This window comes from Schistocerca piceifrons, chromosome 10, assembly GCF_021461385.2.
Source record: "Schistocerca piceifrons isolate TAMUIC-IGC-003096 chromosome 10, iqSchPice1.1, whole genome shotgun sequence".
Lineage (NCBI taxonomy): Eukaryota > Metazoa > Arthropoda > Insecta > Orthoptera > Acrididae > Schistocerca > Schistocerca piceifrons.
In genome coordinates, this window is record NC_060147.1 from 31,271,381 (window position 1) to 31,290,757 (window position 19,377).

Genomic DNA, 19,377 nt, shown 5'->3' on the forward strand with positions numbered 1-19,377 from the left:
ATGGTATAATTATTAGAAACACAGTGAATAAAAACCTCAAAGTCCTTCTCAGACACACAGCCGCATGCCATCCTAGAAAATGGCCTCACGTTTAGTGAGGTTTCCTAATCAGGGTAGAATAAAATATAGGCTTGTTCACAGGTTGTCTAAAGAGAAAGAACGGTGGCAATGTACGTGTCGGTGTGACTATTGCTTACATTTTAGGTGGCAATCATTGGCCAGGTTGTATTTTGTGTTGGACATTTCAGGATGGCGTACAACTTGCGTACCGCTCTGGGATTCCGAAGAAGCCAGTATGAAAATGCTACCCGTAGTGTACAACAAGCCGAAGGTATCCAACATAACACAACTTCTACTTCGCCGGAGCATCGGGCTGGTGATGACGCTTCACAACATCACTTTGACGACGGATGGGAGGTGCCGCTGTCGCGCTTGCCAGCGCACCTACTCGGAGCCGCAGGACCATCCTCTGCTGGTGACCACCTATTGGGGGCCCCACTAGAAAGCTAATCGGTCCCACCTAGTATTACTTGTGGGCCAATTCCGCGTTTTCGCGATGACGCAACATCTTCAAGGCCGCGCGCAGGCCAGGACGTGCCTGACCGGCTTGGACATGTTCCAGACGATGGCGCAACGCCTCGTCGCACAGGGTATAAGAGGCGTAGTGACAGCTTTCTGATTACAGTAGATGCTACTTCTGTTGGCGGGAAACTGCACTTTGTTAACACTGTTTTGGCTATTTGGAATCTTATTGAGTATTGTGTATCTGAAGAGCCTTTTGCACAAGGTAATTTAACACATATTCATGCATATTTAAAGTTGAGTGAATCTAAGCTTTTAACGGAGGTTAGAAGTGGATTGGAGTTTATGTTTGGTAGTATAAATGGTGTATTTGATGTCCAAAAATGTAGGAGTAGGAAAACAGCTTTAATTTATATAACTAAATATGCAGAAGATATATATATTTAAATTTAATCAATGATATTATTTATGGTGTTCATGATTTTGTTTTGTTGCTTAGTATCCTGCATACATGCTAACTCCACAATATCATTTTAATTACTGGTACACGTATCGTTTTGACAATTTTTTTGGATCAAGTAGTGTATTTCACACATACATTCGACAGACTGTTTTGTGGTGATGTGAACATAGGTTAGCATAGTTTATTTTTTACTTGCTGTGGTGTGCTCTTGTATTTCCACTCAGTCATTGTATCAGTATTTCTGGAACCTGCAAATAAGTTTGAACTTAGAGTACACAATGATATGTCATGCTTGGTTCAGTCTGATATCATCCTCTACGCAGATGACTCACAAGTAATAGGCTGCTATAACACTGATGAAAATTTGATATGCCGTATTGAGTAAACGCTTGGAGAATAAAGTGCTTTCTCTGTATGGCAGATTAAGTATACCATTAGAATTACTGAGTGAAAACACAGTGGCACACACAGCACCGAGACATGCAACATGCATCACCTTGTATGTGATGGTATACCATGAAGTGGACCACACTGCATGGGATTTATCTTCTATTTCACACATATGCAGTGCCATTTTTCTGTTCTATGCATGGAACATGATTTAAAATCCTGTACATGTCAGTAGGTATGTGCAACAAGCTGAGTCAACCAATGCAGCAACAGCTCCAAAATAGCAAACCAGGTATGAGATTAATCCTGTGTTATGCACAATACTGAAATACCTTGAGACGCATCTTTATATTCATGTATGCCCAACATTACTGCTCTGTTCCAATATACAATGCCTGCATTCTGATTTAATGTTTAATTGTTTACTTACAGCGCCTGACACTGAGTGTGAGCAGCAAGAGCTTCCTCACACCACACCAGGTATGCGATTAATTCTATGTTATGCACAATACTGAAATGCCTTATGCGAAATCGCTATATTCATTTATATCTTATATACTCCAGTTTATATATATGTACCCCCATGAACCATGGACCTTGCCGTTGGTGGGGAGGCTTGCGTGCCTCAGCGATACAGATGGCAGTACCGTAGGTGCAACCACAACGGAGGGGTATCTGTTGACAGGCCAGACAAACGTGTGTTTCCTGAAGAGGGGCAGCAGCCTTTTCAGTAGTTGCAGGGGCAACAGTCTGGATGACTGACTGATCTGGCCTTGCAACACTAACAAAAACGGCCTTGCTGTGCCGGTACTGCGAACAGCTGAAAGCAAGGGGAAACTACAGCCGTAATTTTTCCCGAGGGCATGCACCTTTACTGTATGGTTAATGATGATGGCATCCTCCTGGGTAAAATATTCCGGAGGTAAAATAGTCCCCCATTCGGATCTCCGGGCGGGGACTACTCAAGAGGACGTCATTATCAGGAGAAAGAAAACTGGCGTTCTACGGGTCGGAGCGTGGAATGTCAGATCCCTTTATCGGGCAGGTAGGTTAGATAATTTAAAAAGGGAAATGGATAGTTTGAAATTAGATATAATGGGAATTAGTGAAGTTCGGTGGCAGGAGAAACAAGACTTTTGGTCAGGTGAATACAGGGATATAAATACAAAATCAAATAGGGGTAATGCAGGAGTAGGTTTAATAATGAATAAAAAATGTGGGTAAGCTACTACCAACAGCATAGTGAACGCATTATTGTGGCCAAGATAGACACAAAGCCCATGCCTACTACAGCTCTGCAGATGAAGAAATTGATGAAATATATGATGAGATAAAAGAAATTATTCAGGCAGTGAAGGGAGACGAAAATTTAATAGTCATGGGTGACTGGAATTCACGAGTAGGAAAAGGGAGAGAAGTAAACATAGCGGGTGAATACGGATTGGGGGAGAGAAATGAAAGAGTATGCCATCTGGTAGAATTTTGCACAGAGCATAACATAACATAGTCATAGCTAACACTTGGTTGTATACATGGAAGAATCTTGGAGATACTAGAAGGTATCAGATAGACTATGTAATGGTACGACAGAGATTTAGGAACCACGTTTTAAATTGTAAGACATTTCCAGGGGCAGATGTGGACTCTGACCACAATCTATTGGTGATGAACTGTAGATTAAAACTGAAGAAACTGCAAAAAGGTGGGAATTTAAGGAGATGGGACCTGGATAAACTGAAAGAACCAGAGGTTGTAGAGAGTTTCAGGGAGAACATAAGGGAACAATTGACAGGAATGGGGGAAAGAAATACAGTAGAAGAAGAATGGGTAGCTTTGAGGGATGAAGTAGTGAAGGCAGCAGAGGATCAAGTAGGTAAAAAGACGAGGGCTAGTAGAAATCCTTGGGTAACAGAAGAAATATTGAATTTAATTGAACGCAGTAAATGAAGCAAGCAAAAGGGAATACAAACATCTCAAAAATGAGATCGACAGGAAGTGTAAAATGGCTAAGCAGGGATGGCTAGAAGACAAATTTAAGGATGTAGATGCTTAGCTCACTAGGCGTAAAATAGATACTGCCTACAGGAAAATTAATGAGACCTTTGGAGAAAAGAGAACCACTTGTATGAGTATCAAGAGCTCAGATAGAAACCCAGTTCTAAGCAAAGAAGGGAAAGCAGAAAGGTGGAAGGAGTATATAGAGGGTCTAAACAAGGGCGGTGTACTTGAGGACAATATTATGGAAATGGAAGAGGATGTAGATGAAGATGAAATGGGAGATACAATACTGCGTGAAGAGAGTGACAGAGCACTGAAAGACCTGAGTCGAAACAAGGCCCCAGGAGTAGACAACATTCCATTGGAACTACTGATGGCCTTGGGAGAGCCAGTCCTGACAAAACTCTACCATCTGGTGAGCAAGATGTATGAGACAGGTGAAATACCCTCAGACTTCAAGAAGAATATAATAATTCCAATCCCAAAGAAAGCAGGTGTTGACAGATGTGAAAATTACCGAACTATCAATTTAATAAGTCACAGCTGCAAAATACTAACGCGAATTCTTTACAGACGAATGGAAAAACTGGTAGAACCCGACCTCGGCGAAGATCAGTTTGAATTCCGCAGAAACGTTGGAACACGTGAGGCAATACTGACCCTACAACTTATCTTAGAAAATAGATTAAGGAAAGGCAAACCTACATTTCTAGCATTTGTAGACTTAGAGAAAGCTTTTGACAATGTTGACTTGAATACTCTCTTTCAAGTTCTAAAGGTGGCAGGGGTAAAATACAGGGAGCGAAAGGTTGTTTTCAATTTGTACAGAAGCCAGATGGCAGTTGTAAGAGTCGAGGAGCATGAAAGGGAAGCAGCGGTTGGGAAGGGAGTGAGACAGGGTTGCAGCCTCTCCCCGATGTTATTCAATCTGTATACTGAGGAAGCAGTAAAGGAAACAAAAGAAAAATTCGGAGTAGGTATTAAAGTCCATGGAGAAGAAATAAAAACGTCGAGGTTCGCCGATGACATTGTAATTCTGTCAGAGACAGCAAAGGACTTGGAAGAGCAGTTGAATGGAATGGATAGCGTCTTGAAAGGAGGATATAAGATGAACATCAACAAAAGCGAAACAGGATACATTATGTAGTCGAATTAAGTCGTGTGATGCTGAGGGAGTTAGATTAGGAAATGAGACACTTAAAGCAGTAAACGAGTTTTGCTATTTGGGGAACAAAATAACTGATGATGGTCGAAGTAGAGAGAATGTAAAATGTAAACTGGCAATGGCAAGCAAAGCGTTTCTGAAGAAGAGAAATTTGTTAACATCGAGTATTTATTTAATTGTCAGGAAGTCATTTCTGAAAGTATTTGTATGGAGTGTAGCCATGTACGGAAGTGAAACATGGACGATAAATAGTTTGGACAAGAGAATAGAAGCTTTCGAAATGTGGTGCTACAGAAGAATGCTGAAGATTAGATGGGTAGATCACATAACTAATGAGACGGGGTGCAATGTAGACTAGCCTCCCCGTGGTGCACCCTGGGCAATGTGATTTTTTATCACGGCTAAATAGTCTACAAATCTGGCTGCTGGACCTGTGAGGATTTCCCAGCTTTACAGAATCAGCACAGACATGAACGCAAATACCCAAAACAACGGTTCCTCTCAGAACCCGTTGACCAAGGACATTGGAGATGTCCTTAAAATTCTACAACTCAACGTAGGAATGAGCAGAGCTAAATCTGACTACCTAATTAAAGTCCTGGACAACCATTCAGTGGATGCTGTCTTGCTCCAGGAAACACATTGCACCGATGAAAAGCAGTTGAAAAATAGGTGCAAACTTCCAGGCTATTCGCTTGCTGCAGCAACTTACCACGCTAACTATGGCACTGCCACCTACTTTTAAAACAACACTGACCAGGTCCACGATATAAAAACGAACACTGACCCAAGCACCTACGTCATAAGAACAAAAATTGCCGATATTGAAGTCATCAACCTCTACAAACCCCCAACTCGGTCATGGAGTGACTCTGCTATTTCCAACATACAACATCCTACAGTGATAATGGGCGATTTCAACAGCCACAGTACCCAGTGGGGATATAACAACACCAATGAGGATGGCGAGGGAGTAATGCAATGGGCGGACATAGAAGACGTCTTCTTGATCCACGATCTAAAGGATAAAGGGACTTTCCACTCGGCTAGATGGAAAAGAGACTACAACCCCGATCTGTGCTTTGTTTCCAGAGACGCCAAAAAGCTACCATTACGCTGCAATAAACAGATCTTGCCTGATTTCCCTCGTAGCCAGCACAGGCCCGTCTTGCTACATGTCGGTATACAGATTCCGATAGTGAGATCTACACCTAAACCTCAATGGAATTTTGGCAAAGCCAACTGGGAAGCCTTTACCGCTGAAATGGCCCACAACATCCAATGGATCCCACCCGCATCGAAGAACTACAACCGCTTTGTGGGATTACTCCTAGCCATTGCCAAAAAACACATTCCCAGAGGCTACAGGAAAACCTATATTCCCGGCTGGAGCCAAGAATGCATAGACCTATATAATGCATATTCGCAAAACAACGATCCTGAAATTGCGGACGAGCTTCTCCAATGCCTGGACTCAGCAAGACGAGAAAAGTGGCACACTCTCATGAAAAATATGGACTTCAAGCACTCCGGCAAGAAAGCCTGGTGCCTTCTTAAAAACCTAGGTGAAAGCTCCATTAAAACCTGCATGGGTGGCAACATACACCCCAAAGAGGTAGCAAACAAAATAGTTAACCTTACAAGAAAAACACCACGCAGCAACAAGGATAAGACTACGAAAGTAAAGAAAGAACTGAGAACCAAGCTCCGACAATCTACACCCGACAACAATTTCTCAAAAACCTTTACCATCCTAGAGATCACAGAAGCACTGAAAGAAATGAAAATGGGTAAAGCGGCTGGTTTAGATGAGGTCTACCACGAGTTCTTACGGCACCTAGGACCTCGAGCTCTACTGTGGCTAACTCAGTTTTACAATGACATCCAACGATCGGAAACACTACCACCACTATTTAAACAAACCAAGATCGTCGCCATTCTTAAGCCTGGCAAAGATGGAAAGCTCCCAGAGGACTATAGACCTATAGCTCTTCTGAGTGTATGCTACAAACTATTGGAGAGACTTATTCTCAACAGAATAAAACCCATTGCCGAGAATTTCATTCCTATTGAACAAGCCGGATTTAGACCCGGTCGGAGCTGCTGTGATCAAGTATTATCTCTTACCACACATATTGAGAGTGGATTTCAAAGGAAGAAAAAGACAGTTGCCGTGTTCATAGATCTATCGTCAGCATATGACACAGTGTGGAGGGAGGCAATGATTCTTAAACTCCAACGCATTATTCCTTGCAAGAAAACGGCTACCCTAATCAACAATATGCTCTCAAATAGATTTTTTGAAGTACACCTAGATGGAGAGATAAGCAAGAAATATAGGTTAAATGATGGCCTGCCCCAAGGATCCGTGCTAGCTCCATTACTTTTTAATATATATACATCAGACCTACCAGAGACATCTTCTAAGAAGTTTATCTACGCAGACGATATTGCTCTCACATATCAACATCGAGACTTCCACAATTCCGAAAGAGTCATTGAGGAAGACCTTATCAAAATGGATGAATATTTCGAAACATGGAGGCTCAGACCTAATACTTCTAAAACCCAAGTCTCCTGTTTCCACCTGAACAACAGACAGGCAAACTATGTACCCGACGTAGAGTTCAGAGGCCAGCTGCTTAACTACAATCCCCTCCCAAAGTATCTTGGAATTACATTGTAAACCGATGCCCCACCAATGGCTCCCGGTACTGGCTAACATAGCCCCACCTCATCTAAGGCGAAGATCTGCACTGAAAAGGGAATGGCAAAAGTGCGCTAACAACCGTGACCTACCCTTACACGAAGACTGCAAGAATCCCAGCCACAGGCTCAAGACCCGTAAGCCACCACGGAGATTAGGGCAACAGCTGATCGAGGACAATTATGATATCGACGAAGCCTGGCGTCGGGAATGGGATATGTCTAACCCTGATCACCTTAACTTAGTCTCGGACCCAACCGTATGGCCCAAGGGCTTCGGTCTTCCCAGAAAATCTTGGACAACTTTAAATCGTATCCGAACAGGCTATGGTAGATGTAATTACTGGAAGCACAAATGGGGACAGACTGACTCACCCAACTGCGACTGTGGGAATCCACAAACTCTACATCATATCGCAATGGACCGCCCTACGAGGAGATTCCCTGGCACAATGCAGGAGCTGCACCTCCTGGAGGGAGATGCTTCTGGCTGGGTGAGGGACTTGGACATACAAGCATGAGTCTGGTCTACTCTTTTCCTTCTGAAAAACCTATTACTAGATACTGTTACTATAATTTCTATGTATTTTTGTGTATCTTGTGTTTTACTTCCTTTTTTAGATCTAATAATTGTTTGTTGCCTGTAACATATTGACCATTCATTGTTTTTACACGTTGTTTGTGTTATTACTTACTTACTGCTGTATTCTATTAGCCATACGAAATATATATATACATAACTAATGAGGAGGTACTGAATAGAATTGGGGAGAAGAGGAGTTTGTGGCACAACTTGACAAGAAGAAGGGACCAGTTGGTAGGACAGTGTTATGGTTTTTGCTGTAATTGATATTTGATTCGGAACTGAAATAGTTATTGATAGTGGACAGTGGGATCAACATTGTATTCGCCAGCTCTATAGTTTATGGTTCGTCCTGTGAAATTCTTATTGGAGAATCTACAAGTGAGAGAAAATTAATGTTTACAATCCCAGGCTGTGCTGTTATCGGCTGTTTTTCCTACAACCGGAACACAAAGGGAACTGACGTAATGTATCACAGTTTCCTGCGTAATGAAACATTACAAAAACTATGGTTGTCGAAATGTTGTAGGAAAGAGTGTAAATGTTGGGCATGCACGAATATGCTCTCGCCATTTCGCAGAAACAGATTACTTAAGGGAGTTACAGTCTGAATTGCTCAATTTGCCCCGAAAATGAATGCTCAAGCCAGATGCAGTTCCTTCATGCAATTTTCCATGCAGTAGTGCGACTGTCAATGTGTCACCCCGCAACAGAAAACAGAACTAAACGGTACAAGAAAGGAGAACTACATAAGAGATCTCTGGAAACTCTGAAAAAGGTGTCACCAAATAAGAAACATCATAATAAGAGCACATGCACAGATGACAGTCTTTTTTCAGACACAGATAAAGTTACTTTGATGAATACTATAGCGGCATTAGAAATAAGCAATGCTGTTCTTACAAACAAATGTGTGCAACTTCGAGCGAGGAATAAAGATCTTCATAATCAGCTGTCTAGAATGCGACGACTTATGCACGAGGAAGATATTAATAAGGAGAGTCTTGTGTCTAAGGAAATTACTCGTGTGCTGGGAAAAAAATTTTCACCCAAACAAATAAAAAGTTTATTAAGTGACTCAAAAAGGGTTAGATGGAGTAATGAAGACAGTTGTAAATCAATTACTCTCCGTGCTATATCTCGGAAATGTTATAATTTTCTGAGGAAAAAAAAAAAAAAAATCGGGTATCCTCTACCAGCCGAGTCGACGTTGAGAGCCTGGATAAACCGCTCTTAGTTGCAGTCCTGGCATTTTGAAAGATGTTTTGATTATGATGAAAATGCAGGCTAAAACATTCACTGACAGGCAACGTGTTTGCATTTTGTCCTTCAACGAAATGAACATCGACAGTTGGATTAGCTATGATCAACAAGAGGACAGGGTGTTAGGACCCCCACAGTAATGTTTTAGTTGTTATGGTGCGCGGACTGTTTGCAAGTTGGAAACAATCTGCTTATTTTGATTTTGAAGTTTGCATGACAGCTGCCCTCTTGGTCGCCTTAGACAGTAATTCGTATAAGTCTGTAGCTTGCGTAGCAGACATGGGAACACAAAACGCTTGTGTTTGGAATGAGCTTGGCGTGACGCACATAAACAGTTGTTTCCCTCATCCTAGCGACACACGGAAACGTGTGTGGGTGGGCGCTGATGTCCCACATTTGCTTAAGGGGACAGTCACGAACAAGCTCAAAAAAAATAGAATTTTTTTTTTGGTTTTTTTTTTTTTTTTTTTTTTGTTCGTGAAGCATGGTAACTAGCACCACGTCCATTTTTGACGTGTCTTGCGCAGTAGTCAGCATTGACTATAGTGCAACAATCATTTATGTTCCTCAGGAATAAATACTCTTTATTTGGGTTGCAAGAGAGAATTGTTATTCTGATGTTTGCCAGCCTGTCTGCATTGTCGACTATCGTTTGTCAGTTTCTTCATCCTAGTTGTTTACCTTTTGGTGATACAAATGTAATGATTTTGTGAAACATTATAACACAATGGGTAGAGTAAGGAGGTTTGGATATAAGCCTAAGTTTCATGAAAATAAATATGTAAAAATAAACCGCGAAACTGCTAGTTTTGAACAGAGGGCAAAAAATAATATAGAAAGTGAAGTCAGTGCGAGTGTCAGTGCTTCAAGCAAGAAGCTTCTAGGTGCTGCCGGTTTTCCAAGTGCCTCTCAAATGCGTGACAATGCAATATATGGTGTGAACAGTGTTTCTGTTGTTACTGACACAAACATTCTAATCTCCATATGTAACATATGTTGTACGAAATAGAGTTTATATGACATTTTGTAAGAGGAAAGGTACTGTTACTTTCTGAATAAAGGTTATTGCTTACAGCTAATGTCTGCGTTGGAGTTTTTTTTATGCCAATTGGGACCATATCGGAAACTATCCGGACGACCTGCGCCTGGCATTCCTAGTTCCCAACAGTCAACAGAGGATTGATGAATTAGCTATTACGTTTTATGGCAACAAAATAAATTATCCTGCAGCTGTTATTGTGTTAGAAGAATTGTGGTATTATAAGCCAAACTTGGATGATTTAATTCATCAGTTTAGGGACGCATACAGAGAATTTGTTTTTATGCCTACTGGTATAAGGTGTGCTAATAGGTACTTCGATTTTAGACAAGACCGTTATAGGCCATTGTGGTATAATTATTAGAGCCTCAATAAGAAAACCTCAGAAGTCATACCTCAGACACACAGCCAAAGGCCATCCTAGAAAATGGCCTCATGGGTAGTGAGGTCTCCTGATCAGGGTAAAGATAAATATAGGCTAGTACACAAGTTATCTAAAGAAAAGACGCATTGGCATTGTAAATGTCAGAATGAATTTTGTTTACATCTCAGATGACAGTTGTTGGCACGTTTTTATTATTTATTGGATATTTCAGGATGGCTTACAACTTGCGTCCCGCTGTGGGATACCAAAGGGAAGATCATGAAAGCATTACCAATAGTCATCAACAAGCCCAAGGTACCGAACATCACACAGCTACTTCTCCTGCGCAGCACGGGACAAGTGAGGACTCTGCACAATCTCAATTTGACGACGGATGGGAGATGCCGCTGTCGCGCATGCCAGCGTACTTATTCGGAACTGCGAGGTCATCCGCTGCGAGTGAAAACCCTGTGGCAGCCCCATTAGAAAGTGAAGTCTTGCCACCTAGTATTACTAGTGGCAAGATTCCACGATTTAGGGATTGCGTAGCTTCCCCAAGGTCGGCGGCAGGCCAGGATGTGCCTGACCGGCTTGGACATGTGCCAGACGCTGCTGCAAGTTCTACTCGTCGGCGTGGGTATAAAAAGAGGAGTGAGAGCTTTCTTATTACAGTCGATGCTCGTTCTGTGTCTGGAAAACAGCACTTTGTGGACACTATTTTGTCTGTTTGGTCTATTTTGGAGTATTGTGTATCAGAGGAACCTTTTCCTCAAGGTAATTTGACGCATCTTCATTGTTACATAAAGCTCAAAGAAAAAATGTTTTTAAATGAAGTCAGATCTGGGATAGAATTTATGTTCGGGAGTATTAATGGCGTATTTGATGTTCAGAATTGTAGAAGCCGAAAGTCTGCATTAATATACATAACGAAATATGACTCTCTTCCAATATTTGATTGTAATGATTCATGTTTGTCATTTAATGTTCGGTTGCGTAGGTGGGCTGACCGAACTAATAGGATTGATTATACGGAAAGTGTACCTGACGTTTGCTCGTTTTAGCATTGATCCCTTATGGGAGTTCCCTCGTGACTGTGTCCCCTTAAGCTGTTACGCAATCATTTGCTGGATGAAGGTATTATTGTAGAAAATAAGGCAGTGACGAAATCTGTGTTTGTGAGACTTTTGGCTTTAGACAGTGGGGAAATGAAAATGTGCCCAAAGTTAACCCAGCAACACATCACTTAAAAGGTACAGAACATGCCCAGAAGACAGACACCTGCAAACTGTAACACGTCTGTGTCATTAAAAACGACATGGCCCAATTGTGCCACCCACACCGAGAAACAAGACGCTGCATAACCCCTGCACACTTCTAAATCACACTAGTGTCCATAAACGCCAAGAGAGGCAAGCTGATCACCAGAGCGGCCTACCTGGTCTGCAACTGGTAGCTCCTCAAGAATGACTTGAGAAGTATTTGACAGGTATTCCAATGTAGCAATAGGCAGGCAGTTCAATGCCGAACACCCTGCACAGAACTCCCATACAACCTGAAGGTTTAAGAGCTGTTCCAAATGGTGGACATGTTCCGATATACTGTTCACGACTCCGATGGCGCAACCCAATCCCACTCGTGGCAGATCACAGGCCTGATGCCCTGGATGTTTTATTAACCAAGAACGTAGGTGGGGGCATGATGCCAAACACAATTCGGGATCTCACTTGGGATCGCAACCCGGTATTAGTTAGATTCCATAGGATGAACAACCACAGTCTATTTTCCGTGGAAAGACATCCAGACGGACTGGGAGCAGTATCGCAGGGTTTAACCCTTTCAGACCCCTTGTCCATTTCAATGGACACTACTTTTCGAGAGTAATATCTCATATCTGAGAGCACAGATGTTTTTAGGATTGCTTGTACGTCGAAATGGAAGTCTTGTGGTTCAATCTGATGGGCGATCCTGCCATCTAGTGGTGAAGTCACGAAGTATTTGGACGTTGTTTGAGACAAGGTGGCCGCACAGAGGAAGCACGTAAAAGGTGGGTACATATTTCGACCAATTTTACGTGTTTAAAGGTTAGAGTTCCCCTTGTTTTTAAGTTTTATTTGTTTTAGTAAGGTTTTGGATACTTTCTACAGCAAAATTAGATACAGGCTTCGGAAAATCACTGTATTATCGACGTTACAAAACTGATGTCCACTGAAATGGACATTTAGTCCCAATGGCTGGTTTTACTTGTGTGCTTGTAATGTATCTCTGCTATATGAAAATTACTTCTGTGATGCAACTGCGCCTTTCTTGTAACGTAGGGGACGAAACTAATTTATTTTATGTTACCAAAGGTTCAGTAGATAAAATTCCAAGCATTTATGTACAATATTGCAGTAGTTGTACTTGATGTTATTGCTTCAGACTTGGTATTTGCGTCTTGTTTCAACAGTGTTCATGAAATTGCTTACATCTGACGTATTGATTTTCAGAATTTTATCATATTGAGAGGGATGCTTCCCAAATACTGGATTTGCTGATGTCAGGTGAGGTTTCTGACTTAGAGCTCTCAGAAAACGAAGAAAGTGGCCCTGATGATGCAGAATCTATTCCACAATGCACTAGACCTGGTATGTATTAATAAGACTATCAATCTCACCTGACTATTATACATATTTTGACCTGGTTGTTGCTATACTGCATTGTCATTTTTAGGTGCTGATGTAGCCACAAACTACGAAGAGGAACTGGAGGACGATAGTTGCAGCACAGAAGATGATGACCAAAATCATACTTATGCACAGGACTCAAATGTTGAAGACTATTATTCCATCTGAGTGGGTGTTTAGTGAAAAAAGTGATATTAGATGGAGAAGAAAATCGCCTACACTCCAAAACACACCTATAGGTGAAGACCAGTATTCAGTGCAGCCATCAGAGTGTGATATGACACCCATTGAATATTTTTCAGAGTACATTTCTCATGCTTGCTTAGAAAATATGGTTGAAAAAACCAACATGTATGCATTGCAACACGGGAAAACATTTACACCGACAAATGTAACGGAAATAAAGGCTTTCCTAGGACTTCATATAATTATGGGATGCTTGAAATACCCCAGAGTTAGAATGTATTGGGATTCAGCATTGCATTTAGATCCCTTTGTGGAAAGTATGTCAAGAGAGAGATTTTTCCAACTGAGATCAAATTTCCATGTAATTGACAATTTCGCAAGGCCAGAAAATTGCAAAGACAAATTTTACAAAGTGAGACCCATTTATGATTGTATTAGACGTAGATGTTTGGAACTACAGACTGAGGAAGAATTGTGTGTTGACGAGCAAATGATTCCTTTCAAAGGTCATTTAGGAGTAAAGCAGTATTGTAAGGGAAAGCCAAAACCTTGGGGTATAAAACTGTGTTTATTATGTGGAAGAAGTGGTCTGTGCTATGACTTTCTGTTGTACCAAGGAGATACTCCAGAAATCTCAAACAAGTTTGTAAGAAAGTTTGGTTTAGGGGCATCTATTGTTCTAAAACTTGTTGAGAGAATTAACAGGGAACATGCTTATTTATATTTTGATAATTTCTTCACAACATTCAACTTACTAGAAATATTAAAAATAAAAAATATATATGCAGCAGGAACAGCAAGACTATGTCGCATGCCAAATGTACCTTTCACCAGTGATAAGGATTTGAAAAAGAAAGGGCGTGGTTTTTCTGAAGAAGTGGTGAGCATGAATGAAGCATTGATAATGTGTAAATGGTTTGACAACAGACCAGTAGTTCTGGCATCAAATTTTGTAGGATGTGGTAGTCAAGATGAAGTACAGCGCTGGGAAAAATCAAGAAAGACATATGTTTCTGTCTCACAGCCTGAAGTTGTACGTTGTTACAACCATGCTATGGGTGGTGTTGACAAAATAGATATGTTAATTAGCATGTATAGGATTTTTATTAAACCTAGAAAATGGACATTGAGAATGTTGTTCCATGCTGTAGATTTAGCGTGTGTGAACAGTTGGTTGGAATACAAAAGAAATACTGAATCACTGGGAGAGAAAGAGACAATGGATTTACTTCATTTTAAGATGAGAATAGGAGAGGCTCTTGTAAAAATGGGCACTAGTACCAAAGTGAAACGTGGCAGACCCAGTAGTGATTTACAGGACATAAAAGCAAAAAGAGCAAGAACTGAGATTCGTCCGGCACCAGAGATTCGGAATGATCTTACTGGACATTTTCCTGGGTACCATGATAATACAGAAGCTTCAAGGTGTAAAATGCCTAGTTGTAAGAATAAAACTCATGTCTTTTGTGAGAAATGTAATGTTCATCGATGTTTTGTCAAAGGAAGGAATTGTTTCAAAATGTTCCACAATGCAGGATGTAACAACCGTTGATACTCTTTGTCCATTACAATGGACATTCCGTAAAATGTAAATAAAATTTTTCAGTGATTTTGTTGGATTTATTATGTTTTTACCTATTACAATGAATAGATATTTTTTTTCATGGCTGAGAATAATTTGGGTCTGAAAGGGGTAACAGACACAGTGACCCACACGGCATACTTGTCATTGAGGGAAAAGCCAGAAAATGCTGTCGCGTATCTACTGTCTGGTATTCGAGACCCCACAAAAATGTGGGGGGACGATGATAATAGCACTCCTTGTCGCTGTGAGTCTGAACACACCCCCCCCCCCCCCCCCCCCCCCCCACACACACACACACACACACACACACACACACACACACACACACACACACACACACACACTTGGGACATTGACTGCCAGGAAAACAGTCACAGAAGGGTACGGCAGCAAAGTAGAGACTCCACAGTAACTGAGGGAGATGAACAGACTCTCCTGGGAACTCGAGAAACGACTAAGAATGGTGAGCAGACGTGTGAGAAGACAAGACTGAGTACTTCTATCTACAGACTCTGAAGGAGTAGCAACTCGTGAAATACATTAACAGGCGAGGCTAGGATCCCAGTGAGTCCTGTTTGAGGCCTTAAAAGCCTAACTGTTTGCAGAAATGTGTTAGGAACAAAACAAACCACCACAAATTTACTTCACCGCTGTAGTGGGGCTCAAGGAAGAATGCATCACACAATCCATACAAAATTATCACGATCCAAGCGCTACAGCGAAGTGCCACTATGTATTCAGCCAAATTTTGAAAAAACTCATGAAAATGTTAAAATGTGAATACATAAATTTGACATAATAATGTTACTTACTTTCTTCTTATAACAGTTCGTAATCCCTATTGAAAAAATTATTTTCAGTGGGATATCTATGTCTCGTGGACTAGAGGAGGAATAAATTTAGAGAAGCATTTATCCCTCTTTGAGTACGATGGGACGTACAAGCCCACTTACAATAACTATTAAACTATGAACAACAATTAAAATTTAGAAACATGGCCCAACTCAGTATCCATTTCAAAAACAAGAGATCACTTTTTAACAACATGCAACATTTTAATTAATACGGTGACAAAAGAGTAGCAAACTCAGATCGCAGGTCACTGCACACCTATCCGTTGGCAATGTCGCCAATGACCAACATTAGGAAGATGTAAAAGAAGTGGTACTCTGTGTTGTGTCATTGTCTTTGGTGGACAGTGGAATTAAGATGGCCACCAGAGTAATAAATATTTGAAGTTTAAATATTTGTTGGTTTCGCTCATTATTTATCATCAAAAGCACATCAAAAACACGGGACTTTTTTTTTTCCCCCTAGACAACCAGATTTAGAGCCAGCATTAGCATTGTAAACTGCTTACACAAAATCATCACCAACATCTGGAAGCAGGAACAGGTCCCACATGATTGGAAAGAAGTAGTTGTGTGCCCTATATACAAGAAGGGGGACCCAACAAATTGTTCAAACTACAGAGGAATTGCGTTACTAAACACAACATATAAAATTCTGACAAATATACTGTTAGCAAGGATAAGCCCTTACGTTGAAGACTCCCTAGATGATGCCCAATGTGGATTTAGACCTAACAGATCGACTATTGACAATATATATGTCCTAAGGATGTTGGGTGAAAAGAAATATGAATTCAATCAAAATGTACATATGCTTTTCATTGATTTTAAAAAAGCTTTTGACAGTATCAACAGGGAATATTTATGGAAGTGCATGAGGCAGATTGGCATCCCTAACAAATTGATAAATTTAATAAAATCTTGCACTTTAAACTCAAAATACAAAATAAAAGTAGCTAGCAAACTTTCTGAAGACTTTGAGGTTAAAACTGGAGTCAAACAAGGGGATTCACTCTCACCAGTTCTTTTTAACATAGTAATCAATAGAATAATCCAAAAAGTAAAGCTACTACAAATTGGAGCACAACTGGAAAGCAAAATTAACATTGTAGCATACGCTGATGACATTGCATTATTATCTGACAGTGAGAATGATTTGAAGCTTCTTACAGCACAATTAATTAAAGCCACAAATGGCACAGGCCTCCAGCTGAATACAGACAAAACAATGTACTTTATCTTATCCCGCTATCCATCAAATAATAATGTACTGCAAATTAATAACACAGCTTTCACAAAGACAAATGAATTTAATTACCTTGGTACAATAGTAACCTCTGACAACTCCATAAAAATTGAAATAGAATCACGAATTCAGAAGGCTAACAAATGCTACTATAGTCTCTTGACAGTTTTCAAAAGCAAGTTAATTTCTAGGAACACCAAACTACAAGTATACAAATCATTGATTATACCAGTACTCACCTATGGATCTGAAACCTGGACTCTCACAAAAAAAGAGGAAAACAGATTAAGAGTATTTGAACGAAAAATTTTGAGAAAAATATTTGGACCCATAAGAGATAGGATCAGTGATGAATGGAGATTGCTAAATAACAATGAAATTTACAAATTATATAAAGACTCCGATATAGTGGCCAAAATTAAAGCCAAAAGACTGAAATGGATAGGGCATGTCATCAGAGCACCACCAAACAGGACCATCAAGAAAGTGACTGAAGAGATTCCCACCGGAAGACGACCTCTTGGACGCCCACGCATGAGATACTTGGACAATATTCAAGACGATCTCAGAAAACTAGGACATGACAGACAGTGGCAAATTACTTGTAAAGACAGAGCAAAGTGGTTCAACATTGTCCATTCTGCAGCAAAAAGCCTTCATGGATTGTAATGCTTAATAATAATAATAATAATAATAATAATAATTAGCATTGAGACACAGCAGCGATCCAGCAAGCAGCAGCGACTACCACAATGCATTTTAATGGTGCCAACCTAACATCAAGTGCTAACAAGCTCCGTAAATGGGAGGGAAATAGTGCGATTATAGCAATATCTACGACTAGGTGACCATTATAAAAGTGGGGGCTCGTCCGGGATCTGAGTGCAGCGATAAATTTTGTAAGTGCTTAGCACTACAAAAAAGTTTATTTGTGCAGTGTGGCAACAGTGAAAATATTTCAAAGTGAAAAAACGGGTGTAAGTGCGACTACGAAAAATTATCATCACACCACTCAGAAGATTAACATCTGGATTATGCCAATGGAATTCATTAATCAAGACTTCAGCTTCGATAAAACCGAATAAAAGTGAAGAAAGCCAACAAGGAACACCGACCATGACATCATAGCAGAGTTTAAAAAAATAAAATAAAATAAAATAAAAAAATAAAAAAGCAAGGTATTTTTTGTTGTTGTTGTCATCGTCGTTTAAAAAATTAATAGTTAACATGTCTCTACCTGAGAGTGATGAGATCGTAGGAAATTTAAAAATTGAACCAGAGGAGGGTGAACAATTAAACTTAACAGAGGGGCTAACAGGGTTTGCGACTCAAATAAGCTCGCAACTTGAACAATCGAGTGAACAAGTAAATTTGAAACTTACAGAAAACACAGACAGGTTTGATCTATTAGATTTGAAACTTAAAGAAAACACAGACAGACTGCATAAGTTAAGTTTGAATTTTGATCTATTAAGTACTCATCTCAATGAGAAGTGTGAGGAAATTAAAACTACCCTCAGTAAGGACACTAGTGAACAGTTGATACAATTCAGAAAAGAATTTCAAGTTAAAGTTGAAAGTTTAAATAAAAACATACAAACTAACACAGACAGCATTGCTGTCATCAACAACAGAGTAGATACTGAAGTAGAAAGATTAGATCAGAGAATAGACAAAACATCAGAAAACCTTAAACAAGAATAGAACCTGTATACCACTAATGTAGATACAAAAGTAGAAAATATACACCCTAAATATACACAATTGGAAGACGCTGTGATGTCCAAACAAATGTTTTACAATCAAAATACAATGTATGGGCACATCCAAGTGAAATGCTTTCCTGGTGAAAATCTGCACCCTATTGACTTTATTCGCCAATGTAAGGATATGTTTGTAGTAGGAATGTCAGATAACATAAAAATTAAGTTAGTAAAAAGGTTTCTAGAAGGGAAGCCCTATCCTGGGCAAATGAGAATTATGATTCTTGGAATACTTTTGAAGAGTTTGAAGCTAAATTTATTTGTAAATTTTGGTCACAATCCATACAAGCCAGATTAAAGTCAGAATTTCTAAATGGACCAGTGTACAGAGGGAAAGTAGGGGGAATGCAAAAATTTTGCAGAGATCAATTGAAAAAGCTTGCTCACCTGACTAACTCTTGATATTATGACACAAATTGATGCTTTAAAAAGAAGGTTACCAGAGAGACTGCAGTGGGAATTGGTCCATGGACCAGACAATTGAATGGAAGAGTTCCTGAAATAGAGAAAATAACCAAAGTTTTGGTTCTGGCAACAACCAGTATTGGGGGATGGGAGGGGGGGGGGGAGGGGGTAGGGGGGGGAGGGGG

General features: G+C 40.2%; 1 protein-coding gene across 1 annotated transcript; it reads left to right on the plus strand.

Moving 5' to 3' along the window:
* The first annotated feature begins 1,185 nt into the window (after positions 1-1,185).
* LOC124718845 lies at positions 1,186-14,884 on the plus strand. Its single transcript, XM_047244469.1, has 3 exons — positions 1,186-1,855; positions 12,980-13,117; positions 13,203-14,884. The coding sequence occupies exons 1-3, from the start codon at positions 1,786-1,788 to the stop codon at positions 13,322-13,324; spliced, it is 330 nt and encodes a 109-aa protein (XP_047100425.1). The 5' UTR covers positions 1,186-1,785; the 3' UTR covers positions 13,325-14,884.
* Positions 14,885-19,377: the final 4,493 nt, after the last annotated feature.